At 53.2% G+C, this 21,667-nt stretch overlaps 1 protein-coding gene across 4 annotated transcripts in view; it reads left to right on the top strand.

Moving 5' to 3' along the window:
* Positions 1-280: 280 nt before the first annotated feature.
* LOC133358678 (monocarboxylate transporter 3-like) overlaps positions 281-21,667 on the top strand; it is a 30,098-nt gene continuing 8,711 nt past the window's right edge. Inside the window, exons 1-6 of one of the 4 annotated variants that reach the window (XM_061577102.1) lie at positions 3,718-3,817; positions 4,001-4,912; positions 7,662-7,925; positions 12,062-12,202; positions 14,645-15,623; positions 20,904-21,154. In XM_061577102.1, coding sequence (XP_061433086.1) covers positions 7,709-7,925; positions 12,062-12,202; positions 14,645-15,623; positions 20,904-21,154 — 1,588 coding nt within the window. In that variant the 5' untranslated portion in view covers positions 3,718-3,817; positions 4,001-4,912; positions 7,662-7,708. Of the gene's footprint in view, positions 409-3,620; positions 3,818-4,000; positions 4,913-7,661; positions 7,926-12,061; positions 12,203-14,644; positions 15,624-20,903; positions 21,155-21,667 lie in introns of those variants that run through there. The other 3 variants (XM_061577103.1, XM_061577101.1, XM_061577104.1) reach the window with 3 other exon arrangements.

The raw sequence follows: 21,667 nt of genomic DNA, 5'->3' as shown, positions 1-21,667 counted from the left end.
GGTTGGGTGGGTGGGTGGTTGAGTGTGTGGGTAGTGGTTGGGTGGGTTGTTGGTGGGTGGTGCTTGTGTGTCATCCGACGATTTGGCAACGGGGGCACTCCGAACGCACACAGTTGGCGAGCCCCCAGCGGCAGCTTGCGTCAAGGAACAGGAGTGGTGGTGGTGGGGGGGGCGGTGGGGGGTGGTGGTGGGGGGGGCGGTGGGGGGTGGTGGTGGTGGTGGCGGTGGGGGGTGGCGGTGGCGGGGATTGGTGGGGTTGGTGGGGGGGACCCCGTGTGTATTTATAGCGGGGCCGGCCCCGGCCAGTCGACTTCGTCGCAAGTTCAAGCGGGGCTCTGCGGTGACGGGGGAGGTGAAGCCCACGGCTGGTGGTGGTGTAGTGGTGGTGGTGGCTCCTTCTCACAGGAGGTGAGAGAACTCCCCAAGCCCCTCTCTGCCTGTCTCTCTCTGCCTGTCTCTCTGTGTCTGTGTGTTTGTCAGTCAACGTGTTATTATTGTTGTTGCTGCTGCTGTTCGTTGTTGCGCAGCGGTGGCGCTCAGGTTTGTGTTTCAGCTTCCCCTGTTCGGCGAGTTGCCCGGTATCGATCGATATCACCCCCCACCACCCACAACAACAACAACTAATCTGGTTGTGGTGGTGGTGGTGGAGAGTTGTGCCCCCTTCCGATTCCACGCAATCCACGGCCGACGATTTTTCCGAACCGGTCCTGGGCCGACTCCCTCCTAGGTCGACTCGGCCTTAAACCGGTGCGGTGTGGATCGTGATGAGGATCAAGATCATGATTAGGATCATGATTAGGATCATGATCTTGACGTCAGGCAGGGGACTAGGGGTGACTACGATGGGTAACGAACCTCACTGTGGCCGCCCCGTTTGTGTCTATCGCGGCCTCTCTCGGCACTTGCCCCGCACGGCACGGGAGGTTACACGAGGTGGGAGCTTTGTCTTTGTAATGGTTCAGGTGGTGGTGGTTGTTGTTGTTGTGGTTGTTGTTGTTGTGGTTATTGTTGTTGTTGTGGTCGAGAAGCTGTGGCCTACAAATCCCCGGGGTTCGATTCCCACGCTCGAACTGGCGACCGGTTCCATTGGGCTACCCCCCCTAGGCCGACTCAGCCTTAAATACAAACGAGTTACCCCCCCCCACCCCCACGTGTTGTAAACCATCACCACTTGGTGGGGGGGTGTGTGGGGGAGAGACAAAGGCGGCCGGGGCCGTGGCGTTTGACCACCACCCCCCTTGGGCCTCCCATCATCGATCGCTCCCCGCGAGCGGTTGTCAAGGGAACCGCTCGGGGTGGTGGTGGTGGTTGTTGTTGTGGTGGTTGTTGTGCTGGTGGTTGTGGTGGGGGAGCCGCTCAGGGTGGTGGTTGTTGTGGTGGTTGTGGTTGTTGTTGTGGTGGTTGTGGTGGGGGAGCCGCTCGGGGTAGTAGTGGTGGTTGTTGTGGTGGTGAGGGAGCCGCTCGGGGTGGTGGTGGTTGTTGTTGTGCTGGTGGTGGTTGTTGTGGTGGTTGTGCTGGTTGTTGTGCTGGTTGTTGTGGGGGAGCCGCTCGGGGTGGTGGTGGTGGTGGTTGTTGTGGTGGTGGTGGTGAGGGAGCCGCTCGGGGTAGTGGTGGTGGTTGTTGTGCTGGTGGTGGTTGTTGTTGTGGTGATTGTTGTGCTGGTTGTTGTGGTTGTTGTGGTGGTGGGGGAGCCACTCGGGGTGGTGGTGGTTGTTGTAGTGGTGGTGATTGTTGTGCTGGTTGTTGTGGTTGTTGTGGTGGTGGGGGAGCCGCTCGGGGAGGGCCCCGCCGATAACGGCGCCCTTGCCCGCGCAGGCTACCCGGGTATATGCGGGGAGCTTTGTCTTTGTCTGTAGCCAGGTGGTGATGGTTGTGGTGGTTGTTGTGGTGGTGGTGGTGGTTGTGGCGGCGATGCCCCCCGGTTCGATTCCCGCTCTTGATTAAATTGCCGGTTCTCGTGCCTCCGCCTAGGTCGACTCAGCCTTAAAAACCAAAACGCGAGTCCCCGGTGCGGCGTGTAAACAGCAGCACGTGGGGGTGGCGGGGGAGAGACAAAGGCGGCCCTCTCGGCCTTCGTAGATCGCTGCTCGCGAACAGCGCTCGCCTGCCCCCTTCACTGCCCCCTTGACTGCCCCGTTGACTGCCCCCTTCACTGCCCCGTTGACTGCCCTGTTGACTGCCCTGTTGACTGCCCCGTTGACTGCCCCGTTGACTGCCCCGTTGACTGCCCCCTTGACTGCCCCGTTGACTGCCCCCTTCACTGCCCCCTTGACTGCCCCCTTGACTGCCCCCTTCACTGCCCCCTTGACTGCCCCCTTCACTGCCCCCTTGACTGCCCCGTTGACTGCCTCCTTCACTGCCCCGTTGACTGCCCCCTTGACTACCCTGTTGACTGCCCCGTTGACTGCCCCGTTGACTGCCCCCTTCACTGCCCCGTTGACTGCCCCCTTGACTGCCCTGTTGACTGCCCCCTTCACTGCCCCCTTGACTGCCCCGTTGACTGCCCCCTTGACTGCCTCGTTGACTGCCCCCTTGACTGCCCCGTTGACTGCCCCGTTGAGGGCCTCACGGAGGGGGAGTTGCGATCTCTGTTCCCTGGTGCAGAGCAGATGTCCCGGGGGGGGGGGCTGCAGTGCCCCCACCACTACCCCCCCCACCCATCACCACCATCACCCCCCCCACCCATCACCACCATCACCCCCTCCCACCCACCATCACCCCCCCACTCACCACCACCCACCACCACGACCGTCGGCCGCTGTTGCTGCTGCTGCCGCTGCCCCTTGCTGCTGCTGCAGCTGCTGCCCCTGCTGCTGCTGCAGCTGCTGCCCCTGCTGCTGCTGCAGCTGCTGCCCCTGCTGCTGCTGCCCGCGTTCTCTCTCTCTGTCTCGCGACGCCCGGGAACCATTGTTCAGTGGCGACGTGAGGAGGAGCGGTGGCGCAACGGTTAGCGCACCCGCACGATAACATCTCACCACCACCACCACACCCCCTTCTCCATTCAGCCACCCCGGCCACCGCCGGTCAATCATCTGCCCCCCCCCCCCCCCCCCCCCTGTGGGTTCTTCAGCATTCACTGCTTTGCCATCCCCTACCCCCCAGCACCACCGTGATGTTTGAATGATGTGACGATGCCGAGTTGGTGCAATGGTGCATGCATCTTTTTTTGTTAATAAAAAAAAATAACCCCCTCGCCAGATACGTTGTCCTCTGAAGAAGCTCCTCCGTTGCCCGAAACGTCGCCTATTGTGTATATTTTTCGCCCTTTAAGGCCGTGGGGGCTTTATCCAGCAGTGGACTGTACAAGACCTTGCCTTGCACAGTCCGCTGTTGGATGTGCAAGGCCCTGCTTTTACCTCAAAAGTACATAAAAATGGCTATTATTCCCCACTAACTTTGCTTTTATGACCAGGACAGTGATATTTTGAAATTTACCTATTTTCCAGAACATTCCAGATAGATTCAGTGCCGGGTATACTTGGAGTAACTTCTATAACATTCTAGAACTTTCCAGTAATATAAATAGTCGTATAAATACAGGGGCCTTAAGCCCACCAGTTCAGTTTAGTTCCAGCTGCCTAAGTGGATACATATCTGCATTTTTCTGAGATGGCATCAAGAGGTTGCAAGCATCCAGCAGACGCATTTTGCTATGTCTGCGGCCAATTAATCAAGACAAGAGCGAAAAAGTACTCTGTGGAAGCATCTGCTAAGATATGTGAGGCCTACAAGGCATATTTCGGCATGCCTGTCGGGGATCAAGACAAACTCTGGGCACCTCATTTCACCTGCGAGCAATGCAAAAATACTCTGGAAGGTAAGATGAACAATTGTTGCTCAGAATTTTAGGTTGTACAATTTGTAAAAAAATTGAATTGTAAAAGTTTTTAATTTTCAAATGTTTTACAATTTTCAATGTTATTGAAAAAATATATAAATGAAAAATGTTGCAAGAAACTCTTAAACATTAGTCATGGGTGAAATAAATGTATTTTTGTAGGATGGTACAGAGGGGAAAAGAGAGCCATGAAGTTCGCTATCCCAAGAATTTGGCGGGAACCCACTGACCACTCGAGCAACTGCTGCTTCTGCATGGTGGACCCTTCCAAACGTCGGACTGGCAACAATGCACCTGCTATCATGTATCCAGACCTTCATCCATCGCCCCGGTGCCACACTGCCATGAGCTCCCCGTACCCACTCCTCCGGAGAGAGAGCAGCCGTCTTTAGAAGAGAGCAGCAAGTCAGAGAGCGAGGAAGACATTGTAGATCCAGATGACAATTTCAGAGGTGGAGCTGAGGAGAGAAACCCATGCTACCCCAACCAAAAAGACCTCAACGACTTGATCAGAGATCTTGGTCTCACCAAGTCCCAATGCCCGGCTTTTGACGTCTCGGCTCAAGCAGTGGAACTTGTTGGATGAAAGTGTGCAAGTCGCAGATCAGAGGAAGCGTCACCAACCTTTTTGCAGCTTCTTCACCCGTCAAGATGGGCTCTGCTTCTGTTCGAGGCTATCGGAATCGCCTGTAACCAGAATTAGTGACTCCTCTTCATTGACATCTCATCCAGGAGCCTCAAAGCCGTGCTGCTCCATAATGGTAACAAATACCCGTCTCTTCCCCTGGCTCACTCGGTGCACCTCAAAGAGGATTACAACAGCATCAAGACCTTGCTGGACGCCTTGAAGTATGACGAGTATGATGAGTATGGTTGGGAGGTCATCGGAGACTTCAAAATCGTGTCATTCCTGATGGGTCTCCAAGGCGGTTTTACCAAGTTTCCCTGCTATCTTTGCATTTGGCGCAGCAGGGACACCAAGGCGCATTACCACAGGCGGGACTGGCTGCAGCGGACCGAGTTCTCTGTGGGGAGGAACAACGTCAAGTGGGAGCCACTGGTGGACCCCGGAAGGTGCTGATGCCACCACTGCACATCAAATTGGGCCTGCACATCAAATTGGGCCCAATGAATTCTCCAATAATCTCACTAGTAAGGAGAAAGCGGCTTGGAGCAGCTTTGTCGCAGTGGTTCGTGGCTTCCTGGGCAATCACAAGGTCGAAAACTATGTGGAGCTGGTTGAGACTCTGGTGAAGAACTACGGCACAATGGGCTGTAGGATGTCCCTTAAAGTCCATATCCTTGATGCTCATCTTGATAAATTCAAGGAGAACATGGGAGCGTACTCGGAGGAGCAAGGCGAGCGCTTCCACCAGGATATACTGGACTTTGAACGCCGCTACCAAGGTCGGCATAACGAGAATATGATGGGAGACTACTTTTGGGGGCTGATTCGTGAAAGTGATTTACAGTATCATCGTAAATCTCGAAAAACTAGAAAAACTACTCGCTTCTAAATCTTTTGTAGTAATTTTTTTTATTATTTTAGTATAAATATTTGTAAATTTTTATTAATTTTTTTTCTTCTGACTTTATGTGAACAAAAAGACACAAATTCGCCCGTTTTTTCATTGAAAATAGGTACATTTAAAAATATCACTGTCCTGGTCACAAAAGCAAAGTTTGTGGGGAATAATCGCCGTTTTTATACTTTTGAGGCATAAGCAATTGCGAAATAACACTACCCAGGAACAAAAATTGTCTTACATCGTGTAATTAGAGGGTTTTTTTTTGGTGGGTCAGATGGCGTGAATCGAAATGTTGTGTCGTTAAACCCGCCACCACCCGACCACAGGGCTTGTCACGTAAACACAAACGTGCCAATTCGTGACGCGAATGGCACGCACCAGCGTGCTGGAGAGTAAACCCACAGCATTCCGTGAACTGCATTTTACTCTCCACTCTCTCTATACAGGGTGTTTCAAAATGTTTTTAACACTTATATGGGACTATCGTTTTGAATGGAAAAATAACGGATACTGCTACACTGTAACATGATAACAAATGTGATGTTAATGGCTTCAAAAAGTGAAAGGGTGTCCACTTGTTCACCATCATTGTCAACGCGTGCCCCAAATCTTCTCCAGGTGGTCTCCAGAGCCCGGAGGCACAACATTTCTCGTGGTTATTGTTGCATAAAGTGTTAACGTTTTTTTGAAGCACTCTGTATTTTGCATGTTGGGGGTGGGTGGGAGGTCAAGTGTCACGATTTTTTGGGACGTACGTTCCACACGGTCGATTTGATAAAGTGAAGATGCCCGGGGGCCAATAGTTCCTTTTGACATTGTTTTAACCACAAAAGTTACGTGGAAACACACACTGTTATAAAACAATTTTCATTGTCACAATTACCTTTATTTTTCAATTGACAATGTAACCAAATATCAGCCACTCAGGCAGACGTGAACAACTCTAAGAACGCAATTCTGCCTTTCATTCAGTCAGATAATATTGAACAAACTGTATAGAATACCTTAAATTTCCATGACTTTTACGATGTATTTATTCTGACAGAGCTGGCGAGCCATAACTAACACGTTATAAGACAGAAGCTGCGGGCCGTACGAAATCTGACCGCGGGCCGTGATTGGCCCGCGGGCCGCACTTTGGACATGCCTGTGTTAAACTGACACATTAATACGTACGTGCTCCAATCCTTTGCGTTCCTCTTCGCTCTGCAAGCGCCTCTGGGTGTATTTTCAAGCGTGCATCTCTCCACGCCGCTTTGAGCGCTTTTCAGTCTCCGTAGAGTAACAAGAAAAATAAACACCCCCAAACATTTTGACCCGACCGATGGCGCCCATTAACAACAAACACCGCGGCGGATCAAGAATGTGCCCGGTAGTTCGTCGCTTTTTTATTTTTACATTCAAAGTTGGGGGGGGGGGGTGCCCCTCAACAGCAATAGCCGCTAGGGGCCCCCAATGAGTCCAACGCCATCGCTGAGCATCGGGACTTGCGTTACGTAACCGAATATTATCGTCCGGGAACAAGCTGGCGCGTGTGCGTGGCGTGGTTCTGCGCCTCCGCTCCTAATAGGGCCACTTACGCAGAGAAGCCCACGCGGTCCTTATGTCGTCGTGTTTTGGAAGTGACACCAAAACGAATGATTGGCCCGCTGCCGCGAGGATCGCAGAGTGGAGATTGTATTTTGTTTGCACGCAGGATCAACTTGTCGACCACGTCGCCATGATCGTTTCTTTGTACTGAAAAGGGTTTCAACAGCGTGTGGCTGCGTTGTGTGTCGTCTGCCTGGTAACGTGGGTTCACGATCACGCTCTTGACAGGGACGCAATATGAATGAAATGTTCGCATGAAGTTGGGTTGCTCGTAGAGAATTTACCCCATTTTTTTTTAACTGCGGACAAATTCATCCAAGGGTTTTAACACCCAAAACTACAGACTATGGGTAGTGTTAGTGTATGGGCAGTGTTAGTGTATGAGCAGTGTGAGTCCTATGGGCTGTATGTATGTTAAACTTCTTTCGCACCGTACGTAGCCAACTGTGCTAATTGTGGAGGTGCGATGTCCGGATCACCCGATATTTTACCCCTTTCTCTCCCCCCCCCACCCTCCCCCTGTGGGAGCAACGACAATCAGATTTGTTTGCTACGGTAGTTCAATGTCCGAAGTCCACGATAGACAGCACAATTAAAGGCAAGGCTGAGAATTTTAGATTTTTTAAAAATGATTTTTTAAAGTAAATTACAACGTTTAACCGATGACCCCACCCGGACGCGTCCGTGACCCGTGCGGAACGCAGGCAGGCCAAGCCCGTCGGGGCCACCGCTCGCTCCTCGCCGGGACGCCATGGGGGCGGCCGGAGGGCCGGCGGGCCGCCCGGAGCCTCCCGACGGCGGCTGGGGCTGGGTGGTCCTGGGCGCCGTTTTCCTCACCATGAGCCTCTCACTGCCCGTGCCCCAGTCGCTCGGCGTGTTCTTCGCCGTTCTGCAGGACGAGTTCGACGCCTCGTCGGGCGCCACGGCCTGGGTGCCCTCGTGCATGACGGCCACGTTGCACGCCGCCGGTGAGCGACGCCGCGCGGTGCGGCTGCCCCGTGCGTCCCGCGCGGGGATGCCGGATTTGCCGCGGCTCCAACCGGCGCGTGCATTCGGGCGCTGATGTTAACTCCCTCGCCTGGTACGCAGGAGGTCGTGGGTTCCATCCCGACCCTGACGCCTGCTGCTGTGTATTTGGAATCTGCGTGTCTCTCATCATCATCATCATCACGGTGGCTATGAGATGTTAACTCCCTCGCCTGGTACGCAGGAGGTCGTGGGTTCCATCCCGACCCTGACGCCTGCTGCTGTGTATTTGGAATCTGCGTGTCTCTCATCATCATCATCATCACGGTGGCTATGAGATGTTAACTCCCTTGCCCGGTACGCAGGAGGTCGTGGGTTCCAACCCGATCCTGACGCCTGCTGCTGTATATTTGGAGTTTGCGTGTCTCTCTCCCCGTGGTCGCGTGGGGTTACCTCCTGTGTGCTCCGGTTTTTCCCTCGATATTTAGAATCAACGTGCGTTTGGAGTATTTGGCTGCTATACATTTCCACGTGATAAGCCACTTCGTTGAGCTCTCATTCGTGGCCAGATCTGATAAAGAAGCTATATAGCTCAGTGGGCCTTACCTGGCAAAATAAAAATAGTTTGTTGGTTTCGAGCTTCTCCGGGAACTACTGAGCAGCTTTATTCCGTGCCAACAGAAGTCTTCACGTCTGTTGTGGCCGAAACGTCGTGAGAATTATTTAATGATGTTTTATTTTTATTATTTTATTATTTTCCTTCTACGTGACTTTGCCGAAAGAACCAAGAAGAAAATAATTCTTTTCATAAAATAATTATTTTATTATGTTTTATTTTTATTATTTTATTATTTTCCTTCTACGTGACTTAGCCGTAGCTTTGTCAGGCGGACTTTGCTTTTGCGAAGCGAGTGGCGTCTGAAGTGAATAACCGCCGTTATCGAGTCGGCCCCCTCTGCCTCGCATTGTGAAATGCGTGTGACGACACGCGGTGAGCAACGAAAACTTTGCCCCTCCTAGGCGGCGTGCAATAAAGGGAAAGGTCAAACGCGACTCGAAGAATTCACCGTAGCCAATTCTTATTTGAAACTAATTTTGTAACACCATTGGAACCTCATTTGCCAGTAAAAAATATGATAATTGGTTTTTTTACCCTTCTATCTGGCAACAAAACTGACACTTTTTTATGTTTACAAGGAGTCATGTTTGCATAGACCACAATACCTGCAGTCATAATGCAAACAAAAAACATAACTCTGATAATGTGCACTGTCCTTGAAGTTGATTGGCCTTTTGGCGTCATCTGGTCCAACCCATGTGAGACTAGGCTCTAAGGAAAGCTGTCACGGGTGTGGACCAATCAACGTCAAGGACAGTGCATACATTATCAGAGTTATGTTTTTTGTTTGCATTATGACTGCAGGTATTGTGGTCTATGCAAACATGACTACTTGTAAAAAAGGTGTCAGTTTTGTTGCCAGATGGAAGGGTAAAAAAGCAATTATCATATTTTGTAAGTTTAAAATTATTTTATTTTACCAGGTAAGGCCCACTGAGCCGATACGGCTCTTTGTCAGAAGCGACCTGCCCATCGCAAATGATGGCCCAATGAATTGGCTTATCAGCGTGCGCAAATTTCTAGCAGCCAAATGCTCTGAACGCATTATCGATTCCAAATGTGGAGGGGAAAAACTGGAGGACCCAGAGAAAATTCCAGGCCCAAATATACAGGGATCAGAGTCGGGATTGAACCCACGACCTCCTGCATACCAGGCGAGGTAGTTAACATCTCCTAGCCACTGTTATGCCCAGGGAGCAATAGCGGTTCTTTCTGCACGGCCGGTGACCAATCGACAACGATAACCATGGCAACACAAAGGTTAGAATTCCAGACATGAACCCATTTACCTCCCGCATACCAGGCGCTGTAGTTAACATCTCGACTCACCACGGCAACACAAAGTTGGAACTTCAGAGGCGTCAAAAAAGCTGAATGGGGGAAGTGTATTTTTATCACGTTGCCACATCTTGTTTCGCGGCGGCTGGCAGCCACGGAGGCTTTTGGAAATACTTTTTTTCTCCTAATCGATCGTATCCAGAGATTCATACTCTTAGGCTTTTTCGGTAAAGTCACGTAGCTAAAAAATAAAAAATAAATTATTTTTATTTTTTAGTATAAGTATGAATCCTTGCAGTCACGAAAGCTTCAAATCTCGAACGTATCCAGAGAGGCAATGGTCTGATGGACTACAACATACGTTGTGGGGATGACGGGATGGGGGAGAGGGGGGTGACGGAGTCGGTAGTAGGGGGGGACGATTATTGGTGCCGTGTGTTATCCCAATTGAGGCAGTTGCGGTGTCAATTTCGGGGTTGGCAAATTTGCACGGACGCAACACACTCAACTAAACCATTTGTTTTTACCAGCTGAGACACCACTGAGCTCTGGTTACATCAGCCCACAAGAGATTATTGTGTCCGTCCGTCCGTCGTGCATACAAAAATGGGTGGGGAGGGGCTGGGTGGGGAGGGGCTGGGTGGGGGGGTGGGAGGGGTGGGGCTGGGTGGGGAGGGGCTGGTCGCCCCGTGGTGCCCTTTAACGTTTAACCTACTCACGCCGGCTTGTGCCCGCCCTCAGTCGACCATATTTGCGGAATACACCACGTAAAGAACGGGCCCACATTCAATTTTCAAGCGGCGAGAATTGACCCCAGCCTGTGAGATTCACCACAACGGGGAAGGATTCATTCTCGCGCCGTGTTGCTGTACTGCACTGAATTCTGGGTCCCACAGTATGTGTGCGGAGGGTGGCGGACCAATAGTCCAGCGGTCAGCGCACTGCGCTACAAACCCGGCGACCCGAGTTCGATTCCCACTCACGACCAACACCAGTGGTAGCGATTATCTCAATCTGGTCCTGGGCCTCCCCTAGGTCGACTCAGCCTCAATGAGTACCTAGTGTGGGTTATAAACATCACCACTGAGGAGTCAAAGGCGGCCGGGCGCGGTGTTGACTATCCACCCTCGTGTGCCGTTCCAGCCTTCATAGGCGCTCGCTAACAGCACTTGCCCCAACAGTCTGTTAAGGCTATACGGGGGATCTTTGTCTTTGTGCGGAGGGACTCTTGCCTATGACACCAGGCAACACGACACTGCCGTTTGCTTAGCAGGAAAGTCAAACCGGTCTGGGGGTGGGTGGGTGGGCGGGTGGCCTGCTAACTCAAATATTGCCGAGTGAGCTGATGGGCAAAAATATTATGCAATTTTATTATCGCCAGTTTAAACAGAGGCCCCTGCTGCAATGCTTTATCGGACTTTTTTACGGCGCCGTGGTGGTGTCATTGCGCACTCGACTTGAGCTCGACTTGACGCCGTTTCGGTTCTAACTATCGGCCGTTACGGCGGTTGACCCAATGATGTTAAATTTCGATTTAAAGCTTTTGTGACTGCAGGGATTCATATTCTTGGTTCTTTCGGTAAAGTCACGTAGAAGGGAAATGATAAAATAATGAAAGATTGTTTTATTATTATTTTATTATTTCCCTTCTACGTGACTTTACCGAAAGAACCAAGAATACCAACGGTACTCTTAGGTTTTTTCGGTAAAGTCACGTAGGTAAAAAATAAAAAAATAAATTACAATTAATAAAAGTAAAATAAAAATCACGACGTTTCGGAAGCAACACAAGCTTCCGTCTTCAGGTGGAACCGTCACATTTTTATATATTTTTTTATTTTTTACCTACGTGACTTTACCGAAAAAACCTAAGAGTATGAATCCGTGCAGTCACGAAAGCTTCAAATCTAGAATTAATACCAAAGATGTTAGTTTCTAAAATACCCTCGGCAGTAGCCTCTGTCCTCCCGGCACTGTGAATGGGTGGAACCGGTCGACCGACAGGTCCCGTTCGGCGGGGTAAAGCCTGGGGTACTTCCACATCTTCCACGTCGTCTGGCCAGGAGGAGGTATCTCAAAGCGAGGAGGTGCCGGCGATGTTTGCATCTCGAACGAGGCGTTTCTTTCTGGAATGTTTCTTTCTGGAATGTTTCGCGCCCTCCGTCCCCGACCGCGCTAATCGGAGGTGCGGGGAGTGGAGGCTGACGAGCGAGAGGGCTCCGTGGCTCGTGCCGCACGCAGGCCCCATCTCGAGCGCGCTGGCCGGACGGATCGGCTGCCGCTCGACGGTGATGCTGGGCGGCCTGCTCACGAGCGTGGGCCTCATCCTCGCGTCGCTCAGCGGCTCCATCGGATACCTCTACGCTGCCGCCATCGTCAGCGGTCAGCTCGCGCGCCCGCACGCTCACCCGCACACTCGCCCGCACACTCGCCCGCGCTCGCCACCACGTGCTCACCCGCTCCCTCGCCCACACGCTCACTCGCCCACACGCTCACTCGCCCACACGCTCGCTCGCCCACACCCTCACTCGCCCACACGCTCACCCACACACTCGCCCGTACACTCACCAGCCCGCTCACCCGTTCCGCCGCACGCTCACCCGCACACTCGCCCGCGCTCGCCACCACGTGCTCACCCACTCCCTCACCCACACGCTCACTCGCCCACGCCCTCACCCACACGCTCACCACCCACACGCTCACCACCACACGCTCACCCGCGCGTTCACCCACGCCCTCACCCCCACGCGCTTACCCCCATGCGCTCACCACCACACGCTCGACCGCGCGCTCAATCGGCCTCGCCTGAAGCCGTCGCGTGACCTCTCGCACTCGGATGTAGATCCGCGAGTCGCTCGTCACAACGCCACGTGCAAGAGCACGACAACCGGTTATCGCCGCGTAGTTTATGGGCACGAGGGACTTGGACTTGCGACCCCCTCGCAAAACGCGCCAGGGTCTGCTGGCGCAGCGACGTGGCGGTTGCGCAACCTCGGTGCGGGCCAGCGTTGCCCAACAGCTGGGCCAGCCCGCGCTTTCTCTCTCTCCGGCACTGCCGTCAAAAACGCGCGATTCTCAATTAGCGGGGTCGCCAAGTTCAAATCGCGATCGCGGCCCAACGATTTAACTATTGTAACTGTTTGCATTTCACTCGGTAAGGCCCCCCCCGCTGAACTGTGTCGCTCCTTTTCACCAGCGACCTGGCCGTCAGAAATGAAAGCTCAAGGAAGTGGCTTATTGCATGTACATTTAGAGCAGTCGCCAAATACTCTTGAACGCACGTTTCTAAAACTGGTGTTCGATTTACTGACCCGCGTGGGATGATTGATGGGCCTAGTTGCGGCGCCATCGTGGCGAGATGTTAACTACTTCGCCTGGTTTTTCAGGAGGTCGTGGGTTTCAACTGGACCCTGACGCTTGCTGCTGTATATTTGTAGTTTGTGTCTCTCTCCGTGGTGAGATGTTAACTACCTCGCCTGGTATACAGGAGGTCGTGGGTTTCAACTCGACCCTGACGCCTGCTGCTGCTGTATATTTGTAGTTTGTGTCTCTCTCCGTGGTGAGATGTTAACTACCTCGCCTGGTATACAGGAGGTCGTGGGTTTCAACTCGACCCTGACGCCTGCTGCTGTATATTTGGAGTGTGTGTCTCTCTCTACCCCGTGGTCGCGAGGATCTTTCTCCGGTCCCCCGGAATTTCCCTCCACATTTCGAATCGACATGGCGCCTTCCGGAGTATAAGGCCGCCGTCTTCCGTTGAGCTTATCATTTGTGACGGCCGGGTCGTTCAGTGCGGGGGCCTTTACCTGCCGAAGTAAAAAAATGTAATAGTTCACTTGATAGTTTTATTGGGTACGGGCGAGAGGAGGAAGCGCCTCTCATTGTGACGTGCGCTCCGCACTTTGCCCAGCTGCGAGCGACTGTAACGCGAACGGCGCTCAGGAGTCAAAACGTCGCACGGGCCTCGCTCCTGACACAACGGGGCGTCGTGTTTCCAGAGCTATTACAGCCGGAGGGGGGGGGGGGGCTGCTGTGGGACGCTGGCGTCAGCTGGGCGTGGAGGCGCTCCCTCCCCGCCGGAACATCTCTAACGATTACCGCAGCATCTGGGGGGCTGGCACTTAGCTTGGCGTCGGCGATGTTTACCCGTCAAGCCACCGGCCGGCGGGAGCATGGCCGTTGTACAGGGTGCCTCGAGAAAATGTTTTTAACACTTCGGAGAATTTTCAACAATGCCACGAGAAATGTGCTGACTCTGGGCTCTGGAGACCACCTGGAGAAGATTCCAGGCACGCGTTGACAACGATGACGAACAAGTGGAGACTTTTAGAAACTATTAACATCACATTTGTTATCATGTTACAGTGTATTATCCCTTTTTTCCCATTAAAAACGATAGTCCCATGTAAGTGTTACGTACGTATGGACGTTGAACTTCTTTAGCGCTGTACGTCACCAATCGTGATAATCAGAGGTGATGCGATGAAGGAAATGTAGCCATCCCCCCCCGCCACCACCCCGTCCACTATCTCCGCCCTCTTAATAGCCTAGCGGCTCGGCCCTCAACTCTGGCCGTGGGGCCTGGTGCAGTAGCACTGCCGACACACTTGATAGATGAGCCACCGCCACTCCCTCTAAATACCACTCATTGCAAAACGATTCATATTAGCAGACAACAACAAAATTTACGCGGCAATAAGTTTTGTATTTGGGGGGGCGCATTTAGATCTCAGTCGGTGCCGCGCGGGGTCTGCCGCCGCTGGACGCCTCCTCGATGCTGCTGTTTGACCGCCGCCGATGAAAATCCGTCTGCTTACCGCACAGGCCTGGGCATTTGCCTGTGCTTCCAGCCGGCGCTCACCATCCTGGGCCACTACTTCCTCCGCCGGCGCTCGCTGGCGAACGGCGTGGCGTCGTCGGGCACGGCGGTCGGCATTTGCCTGCTGCCGCTCGTGGCGCAGGCGCTGCTGTCGAGGTACGGCTGGCGCGGGGCCTTCCTCATCATGGGCTCGCTGATCCTCAACTGCTGCGTGTGCGCCGCGCTCATGCGGCCCGTGGCCGCCGTCGTCGCCGCCGGCGCCGTCGCCGGCGCCGCGACACCCTCCGAGGACGCTCGCCGGAAGAGCGGCCGCAGAGAGACGGGCTTGTGCTGCTGCTGCATGGCGGAGCGGTGCGGTGAGAAGCCGGCCTCCGCGCTAGACGAGGCGGAGACGCTGGTGCGCAACGGCGGCGTGCCCGATGGCCGGCGGGCCGCCCCCGGCACGAACCTGAACGGCGGATTGTGCGGCTGCGGCGGAGCCGGCGGTTTAACCGACGCCACGTCGGGCACCGGCGGCAAGGAGCCCGTCGTGCCGCAGCTGAACGACGACGGGACCCGCGGCACCCACGGCACCCACGGCCCCGCGCCGCCGGACTTGACTTTGCGGTGCGGCGGCGGTGGAGGGGCGGACGACGCGGCGCGGCTTGCCCCGGCGAACGGGCACGGCCGCGCTCCCGCAGACGCGCCGATCGGCGGGGAGGGATCGCCGGGCGGCCGCGAGCGGTCGACGGCCCGCCGGCGCCTGGCCCGCGCCGCCGCCCGGGCCAACCTGGACCTGTTTGGCAACCCGCTGTACAGCATCTTCGTGTTCGGCACCACGCTCATGGTGCTGGGCTTCTTCGTGCCGGTCATCTTCCTGGTGCCGTACGCCCAGTCCATCGGCATGAGCGACGAGGAGGCGGCCGCCCTCCTCTCCATCAACGGCCTCATCAACATCTTCGGGCGCCCCGTGGCCGGCTGGGTGGGCGGCACAAAGATGTTCAGGTGACGGTCGGGGGGAGCGGTGGGGGCGACCGCCGGTTGTCGAATACGGTCCGGTGTCGGTGGCGTTCGTGCGGGGCCATTGCGGTGGGTTTCGGCGTCCGCGAGCGATCGTCTTTGCCCGATTGAGCGACTCGTGATCGTCGTTTGTCCTTCAAAGTTCTGGACCATGACGCCGGCACGCAATCGCCTCCTCTTCTCCGAACGATGGCACGGGATCTTTTTAAAACGTGCGCTGTGACGTATGTCGGAGTTAACGATGCACCCGTAGTAGCAGCAGGCTCGAGACTCGCTGGAGGGTTTCCTGGATAAGCAAAGGGCATCGTTATTATTCATTTATTTAGAGTGTTTGGACGCCATAAATTTCCACGTGATGATTAAGACGCTTCGATGGGCTAGCGTTTGTGGCCAGGTGGCTTCTGAAAAAGAGGGAAACGGCACATCAATGGGGTCTTAACCTGGTAAAATAAAAAATAGTTTAGTTTTAGTAGGAACTAATGTGTGGAGGTGCAGGGGGTGCCTTTGCTTTCTAACCCGTGGATATGAAGCTCTTTTTCACAGATGTCCATTAGGGGCATGGGGTCAGAACGTTGCAATGACAAACAAACAACACGATAGGAGTGAAAAGTATAGGAAAGGTGAGCAAATCACTAAAAATCTATACAAATAAAACTGAATAATCTTAACTTACCAGATAAAGCTCACTCATTGGGACGCTGTCTTTCCGACAGCTCTGTTCTTCCACCTGAGGACGGCTGCTTGTGTTGTGGCCGAAACGTCGTGAGAATTTCATTTTATTATCTTTTATTTTTATTATTTTATTATTTCCCTTCTACGTGACTTTACCGAAAGAACCAAGAATATATAAAGCCCCACTGAGCTCTTCGTTTTTTTTTCAGAAGCAACCTGGCCCCAAAGGATGGCTCAACAAAGTGGCTTTCACTCTTGGTTCTTTCGGTAAAGTCACGCAGAAGGAAAATAATAAAACAATAAAAACAAAACATAATAAAACAAAGTGGCTTTATTAAAGGCCGACATGGCACAAGAAAATTTGGTGTAGCCAGCATCACGCACGGCCACCTTTGACTCCTCATTGCAGATGTTTACACACCGCAACACGGTGATAAAACTAAGCGATGTTCATCCTACCGCTGAGCTATTTAGTTTGATTTTCCTCCAGGCCTTACCTGGCAAAAAAAAAAATTGAGTTTCTCGTTATTATTTGGCGAAACCCGACCGTACACATTCTCTGCGATGCGCGTTTACAGCCGGACGAGCCCGACTTAAAACAACGACGCGTCCGCCGATGATTTACGGTTCAGCCATGTCACCTCTTCTCTGGCCGCCGTGCAGGGCACCCATAATTTAATTCCGCGGGAGGGGAGGGGGGGTAGTTTGAACAACCCGGCGCTGATTAAGACCCACAGGACGATTTCGCAAATTTCCCCAAAATCTGCGCGATGACCCCGGCCGGGGTGACGCTGGCTTGGCCCTGCCGAACGCGAGCGCCAATCCCGCACGGCATCGTGTGGACTGCAGGAGGAGAAATCCGAATGGCCGTGAAGCTCTTTTTGCACGGATGTGCCGAGTTACAACGGCGAAAACAAAACGCGAAACGCGACGCAATCGGAGTGCAAAGTCGAGGAGATGGCAAGCGAGTCACTGGGGTGTGCAGTAGAAGCCCTCTTGACGACGGTGATTGGTTGCAAGAAACCGGTCCTCAAGCGATTCGCTCGTTAAGCGAGCAAAGGAGATGCACTCTAAAGGCTAAATGCGTTCCGAGGGCATTGAAAGTTATCCGCTTTTCACGCAAAAGACGCACGTTATAATGCTTAAACGATGGATATTCATACATTAAGATACTAACAACATTATGACGTTTCGATAACGCGAGACCATCAGGCAGGCGCACGCGAGCCGCCGTGGCAACAAAACTGACACCTTTTTACAAGGAGTCATGTTTGCATAGACCACAATACCTGCAGTCATAATGCAAACAAAACACACAACTCTGATAATGTGCACTGTCCTTGAAGTTGATTGGTCCACACCCGAGACAGCTTTCTTTAGAGCCGAGTCTCACATGGTGTTGGACCAGATGACGCCAAAAGAAGGCGGTCGCTCTCATTGACTGACGGGCGAGAATAAACAGATGGGCCACGTATGGAGTTACTGAGAGATGGCTCTCCTCGGGTCAGTCCTGCCTTCATCATGATGATGATCATCATCATCAGCCATGGTCAATCCACTGCTGGGATGAAGGCCTCCCCAACGCCGTGCCATGTCATCCCTTTGCCGTTGCGCCAACGTACGCGCACGTCACGCTGTGTGTGTACGGTTAATGAATGCATACTACTATAATGAGCCCAGAATGTGTGTGTGTCCCGCGCGTGACGTCACTCCACATGAGGCCCACCCCCCTGCGTGACGTCACTCCACATGAGGCTCACCCCCCCCCCCCACATGTGACGTCACTTCACATGAGGCCCACCCCCCCCCCCACATGTGACGTCACTTCACATGAGGCCCACCCCCCCTCACGTGTGACGTCACTCCACATGAGGCTCACACCCCCCCCCCCTCATTAATATTCATGCCCGCGTGGAAATTTACACAAACGCACAAGAAGGTCGCGCACTCCACATGCCCCACCCCTCCCCTCATTAATATTCATGAGCGGGTGACGTCACTCCACATGCTGCATCCCTCCACAATAACCATGAGGGGGTGACGTCACTCCACATGGGGCAACTCCCCCCCCCCTCATTAATAATCATGAACTGAACGGGCAAAAAAGCTTAGTTACTTAATATTTACTGTACCTACAACAACAGCCCGTCGTGAACAGGGGCTTTATGGAGGCACTACACTACTATACACTACACGATACACTACTATACACTACACGATACACTACTATACACTACACTACTATGCACTACACTACTATGCACTACACTACTATACACTACACGATACACTACACTACTATGCACTACACTACTATACACCACTATACACTACACTATACACTACACTACTATGCACTACACTACTATACACTACACGATACACTACACTACTATACACTACACTACTACACTACTATACACTACTACACTACTATACACTACACTATACACTACACATTGGGCTCTGTGGAGGCCCGTAGTTCAGCGATTAAACATGGGAGTGGTCGTTAAGAGGGGGGGTCTACTGTAAATGAATAATAAATTAAGTTCTATTTATAAAAAAAATTGGGGCAAGGAAGCAAACACAACGACTATCAATAGTTCCCCAGACAGGACCACATTGACACCCACACAGCCTTGTGGTAGCAGGAGTCCCCCGACAATGTCGCCTTCCTGGGGCAGGCATTTCCTGCCCCACCACACCTTGAGACGCACACACGAGTCAAACAAAGGTGAACACCACGCCACTCACAAACACGACGAGTCTTAGTATAGTAATAGGTTTTTACCCTTTCAACTGGTACAAAAACTGACACCTTTATACAAGGGATCATGTTTGCAATAACCACAACACAAGCAGTCAAAATGCAAACAAAAAGAAACAACTCTGATAATGATATGCACTGTCCTTGAAGTTGGTTGGTCCACACCCGAGCGTCTAGGAAGTCCCGCACGGCGATGCGACTTAAGAGACCGCCCCCCCCCCCCCCCCCCCCCCACTATCTACCACGGTGTTTTCCACTCCGCGTGTTTTGTCCCGACCGGCAAGGCGACGTGAACGCCGCTTGTGCCCGCGGCAGGGCCGGTGACGTAACACGGAGTCGGGAGCCGGTCGTCGTGCAGGCCTCGTGTCATTCCAGAACGAGTGGGGAACTCTTTTCCCCCAGTGATGTTGGGGGGCGGAGGTGGAACGTCGTGGGAGTTTCCCACCCTCTCTCTCCCTGCGTTGCTTGACTGTCAAACCAATGTTTTATTATTCTTGGTTCTTTCGGTAAAGTCACGTAGAAGGGAAACAATAAAACATTGAATTTTGATTTCAAGCTTTCATAACTGCAGGGATTCATATTCTTGGTTCTTTCGGTAAAGTCGCGTAGAAGGTAAACAATAAAATAATATTTTTATAATTTTATTTCAAGCTTCGTGACTGTAGGGATTCATATTCTTGGTTCTTTCGGTAAAGTCACGTAGAAGGTAAACAATAAAATAAGATTTTTTTAATTTTATTGTTTCCCTTCTACGTGACTTTACCGAAAGAACCAGAATATGAATCCCTGCAGTCACGAAAGCTTTAAATAAAAATTCAATGTTTTATTGTTTCCCTTCTACGTGACTTTACCGAAAGAACCAAGAATATGAATCCCTGCAGTCACGAAAGCTTTAAATCAAAATTCAATGTTTTGTTGTCGAGTGCTGGAATGTGGCCACATTAAATGCGGAAACCAGAGGTCGCAAACGGGTTTTGATTCCTTACCCGTACCCGTACCTGGCCGCACCAGGGTCGCAAACGGGTACCCGTACCCAGCCGGGTACGGGTAGCCGGGTATCGGGTAGGGTACGGGTACCCGATTGCGACCTCTGGGATGAAGCCATGTTGCAGGCGCGGGTGGGTTGATTCAAGGAACTTAAATTGTGAGAAGAGACAAGACGTTGGGAAGTGAGTGACAAACGGTTACTCACCAGTGACTCGCGGCCTACCCGTACCCGTACCCGGCCGCACCAGGGTCACAAACGGGTACCCGTACCCGTACCCGGCCAGGTACGGGTAGCCGGGTATCTGGTAGGGTATCGGGTACCCGATTGCGACCTCTGGCGGAAACCGGGATTAACGTGATTGTTATTTCTTGTGCAGTCGTTGGTGACCCGGGGTGCCGCGGTGGCGGGGATGTTAACTACCTCGCCTGGTACGCCGGAGGTCATGGGTTCGATTCCGACCCTGACGCCGGCTGTATTTTTTAAGTTTGCCCCGTCTCTCTTCCCGTGGTCCCGTGGAGTTTTCTCCGGGTCCTCCGGTTTTTCCTTCCACATTTAGAATCAGCTTCACACGTTTCGAGTATTCGCCCGCGAAATATTTCCACACGGCGATGATGATGATGATAAGCCACTACGTTGAGCTATCATTTGCGATGGCCAACTCGCTTCTGATGAAGACCTACACAGCTCAGCGAGGCCTTACCTCGTAAAATACACACAGTGAAATCGTCGGGCCTCGATCGCGATTTGAACTCCAGCCGTGTCACGAATGTCAACTCCCACTGCTGCACATGAGCTGAACCCCGGCGCTCTCTGACCCCCCCCCCCCCATCGCACGCAGGGGCCGCAGCGTGTACCTGTACAGCGGCGCCGCCTTCCTGAGCGGCGCCAACAACCTGCTGTGCGGCCTCTTGCGTGGCCGCGGGGCGCTGCTGGCGTTCTGCGTGTGCCACGGCCTCACGTGCAGCGTCGTCGGCGGCGTGGTCTTCACCGTCATCGCCGAGTCCATCCCCGCCGGGCGCTTTGCCGCCGCGCTAGGCCTCTTCACCGTGCTGGAGAGCGTCTCCTTCCTCGTGGGCCCGCCGGCCGCCGGTGAGGTCCCGTCCGCCCCCCCCGCCCCCCCCCCGCAACCTGGGAAGGTGGCGGCAGATTGCCGAGGCCTCTATCCAGCAGTGGATTGATCATGGCTGATGACAAACGATGATGACGACGACGACTGCCCAGCTCCCTCTATCTACGATCAGGCCTCCCACGACGCCTCCCTAACACCTGTACTGTGGTCACCAAAATTCCACCTTACCGCCACTTTTATCGAGCCCATTCTTCATCTCGAACCGCGCTGCCTTACGCGCAATCCTTTGTTGTCGCGGCCGTTACGAGCGCCGCAAAGCGCCTGGGACAAACGGCGGGACGCGTAGGCCTCGGCAAGGTAAGGTAATCTACCCTTTTTATCGGGTAAAAGGGTAAAGGTGTCGACATGCCAAGGGGTAAGGTAAAGGTAAGCTCGTTGCTTTTTACCTTTTACCTTACCTGCTAAAGGGTAAAAGGTAGGGTAGAGGTGGGCTCGTTGTTTTTAACTTTTACCTTACCTTGCCGAGGCCTAGG

Source organism: Lethenteron reissneri, chromosome 63 (genome assembly GCF_015708825.2).
Source record: "Lethenteron reissneri isolate LAM-NWPU_2019-01 chromosome 63, ASM1570882v1, whole genome shotgun sequence".
Lineage (NCBI taxonomy): Eukaryota > Metazoa > Chordata > Hyperoartia > Petromyzontiformes > Petromyzontidae > Lethenteron > Lethenteron reissneri.
Note: the sequence above shows the minus strand (reverse complement) of the source record. Positions and strands in the feature narration are given on the sequence as shown.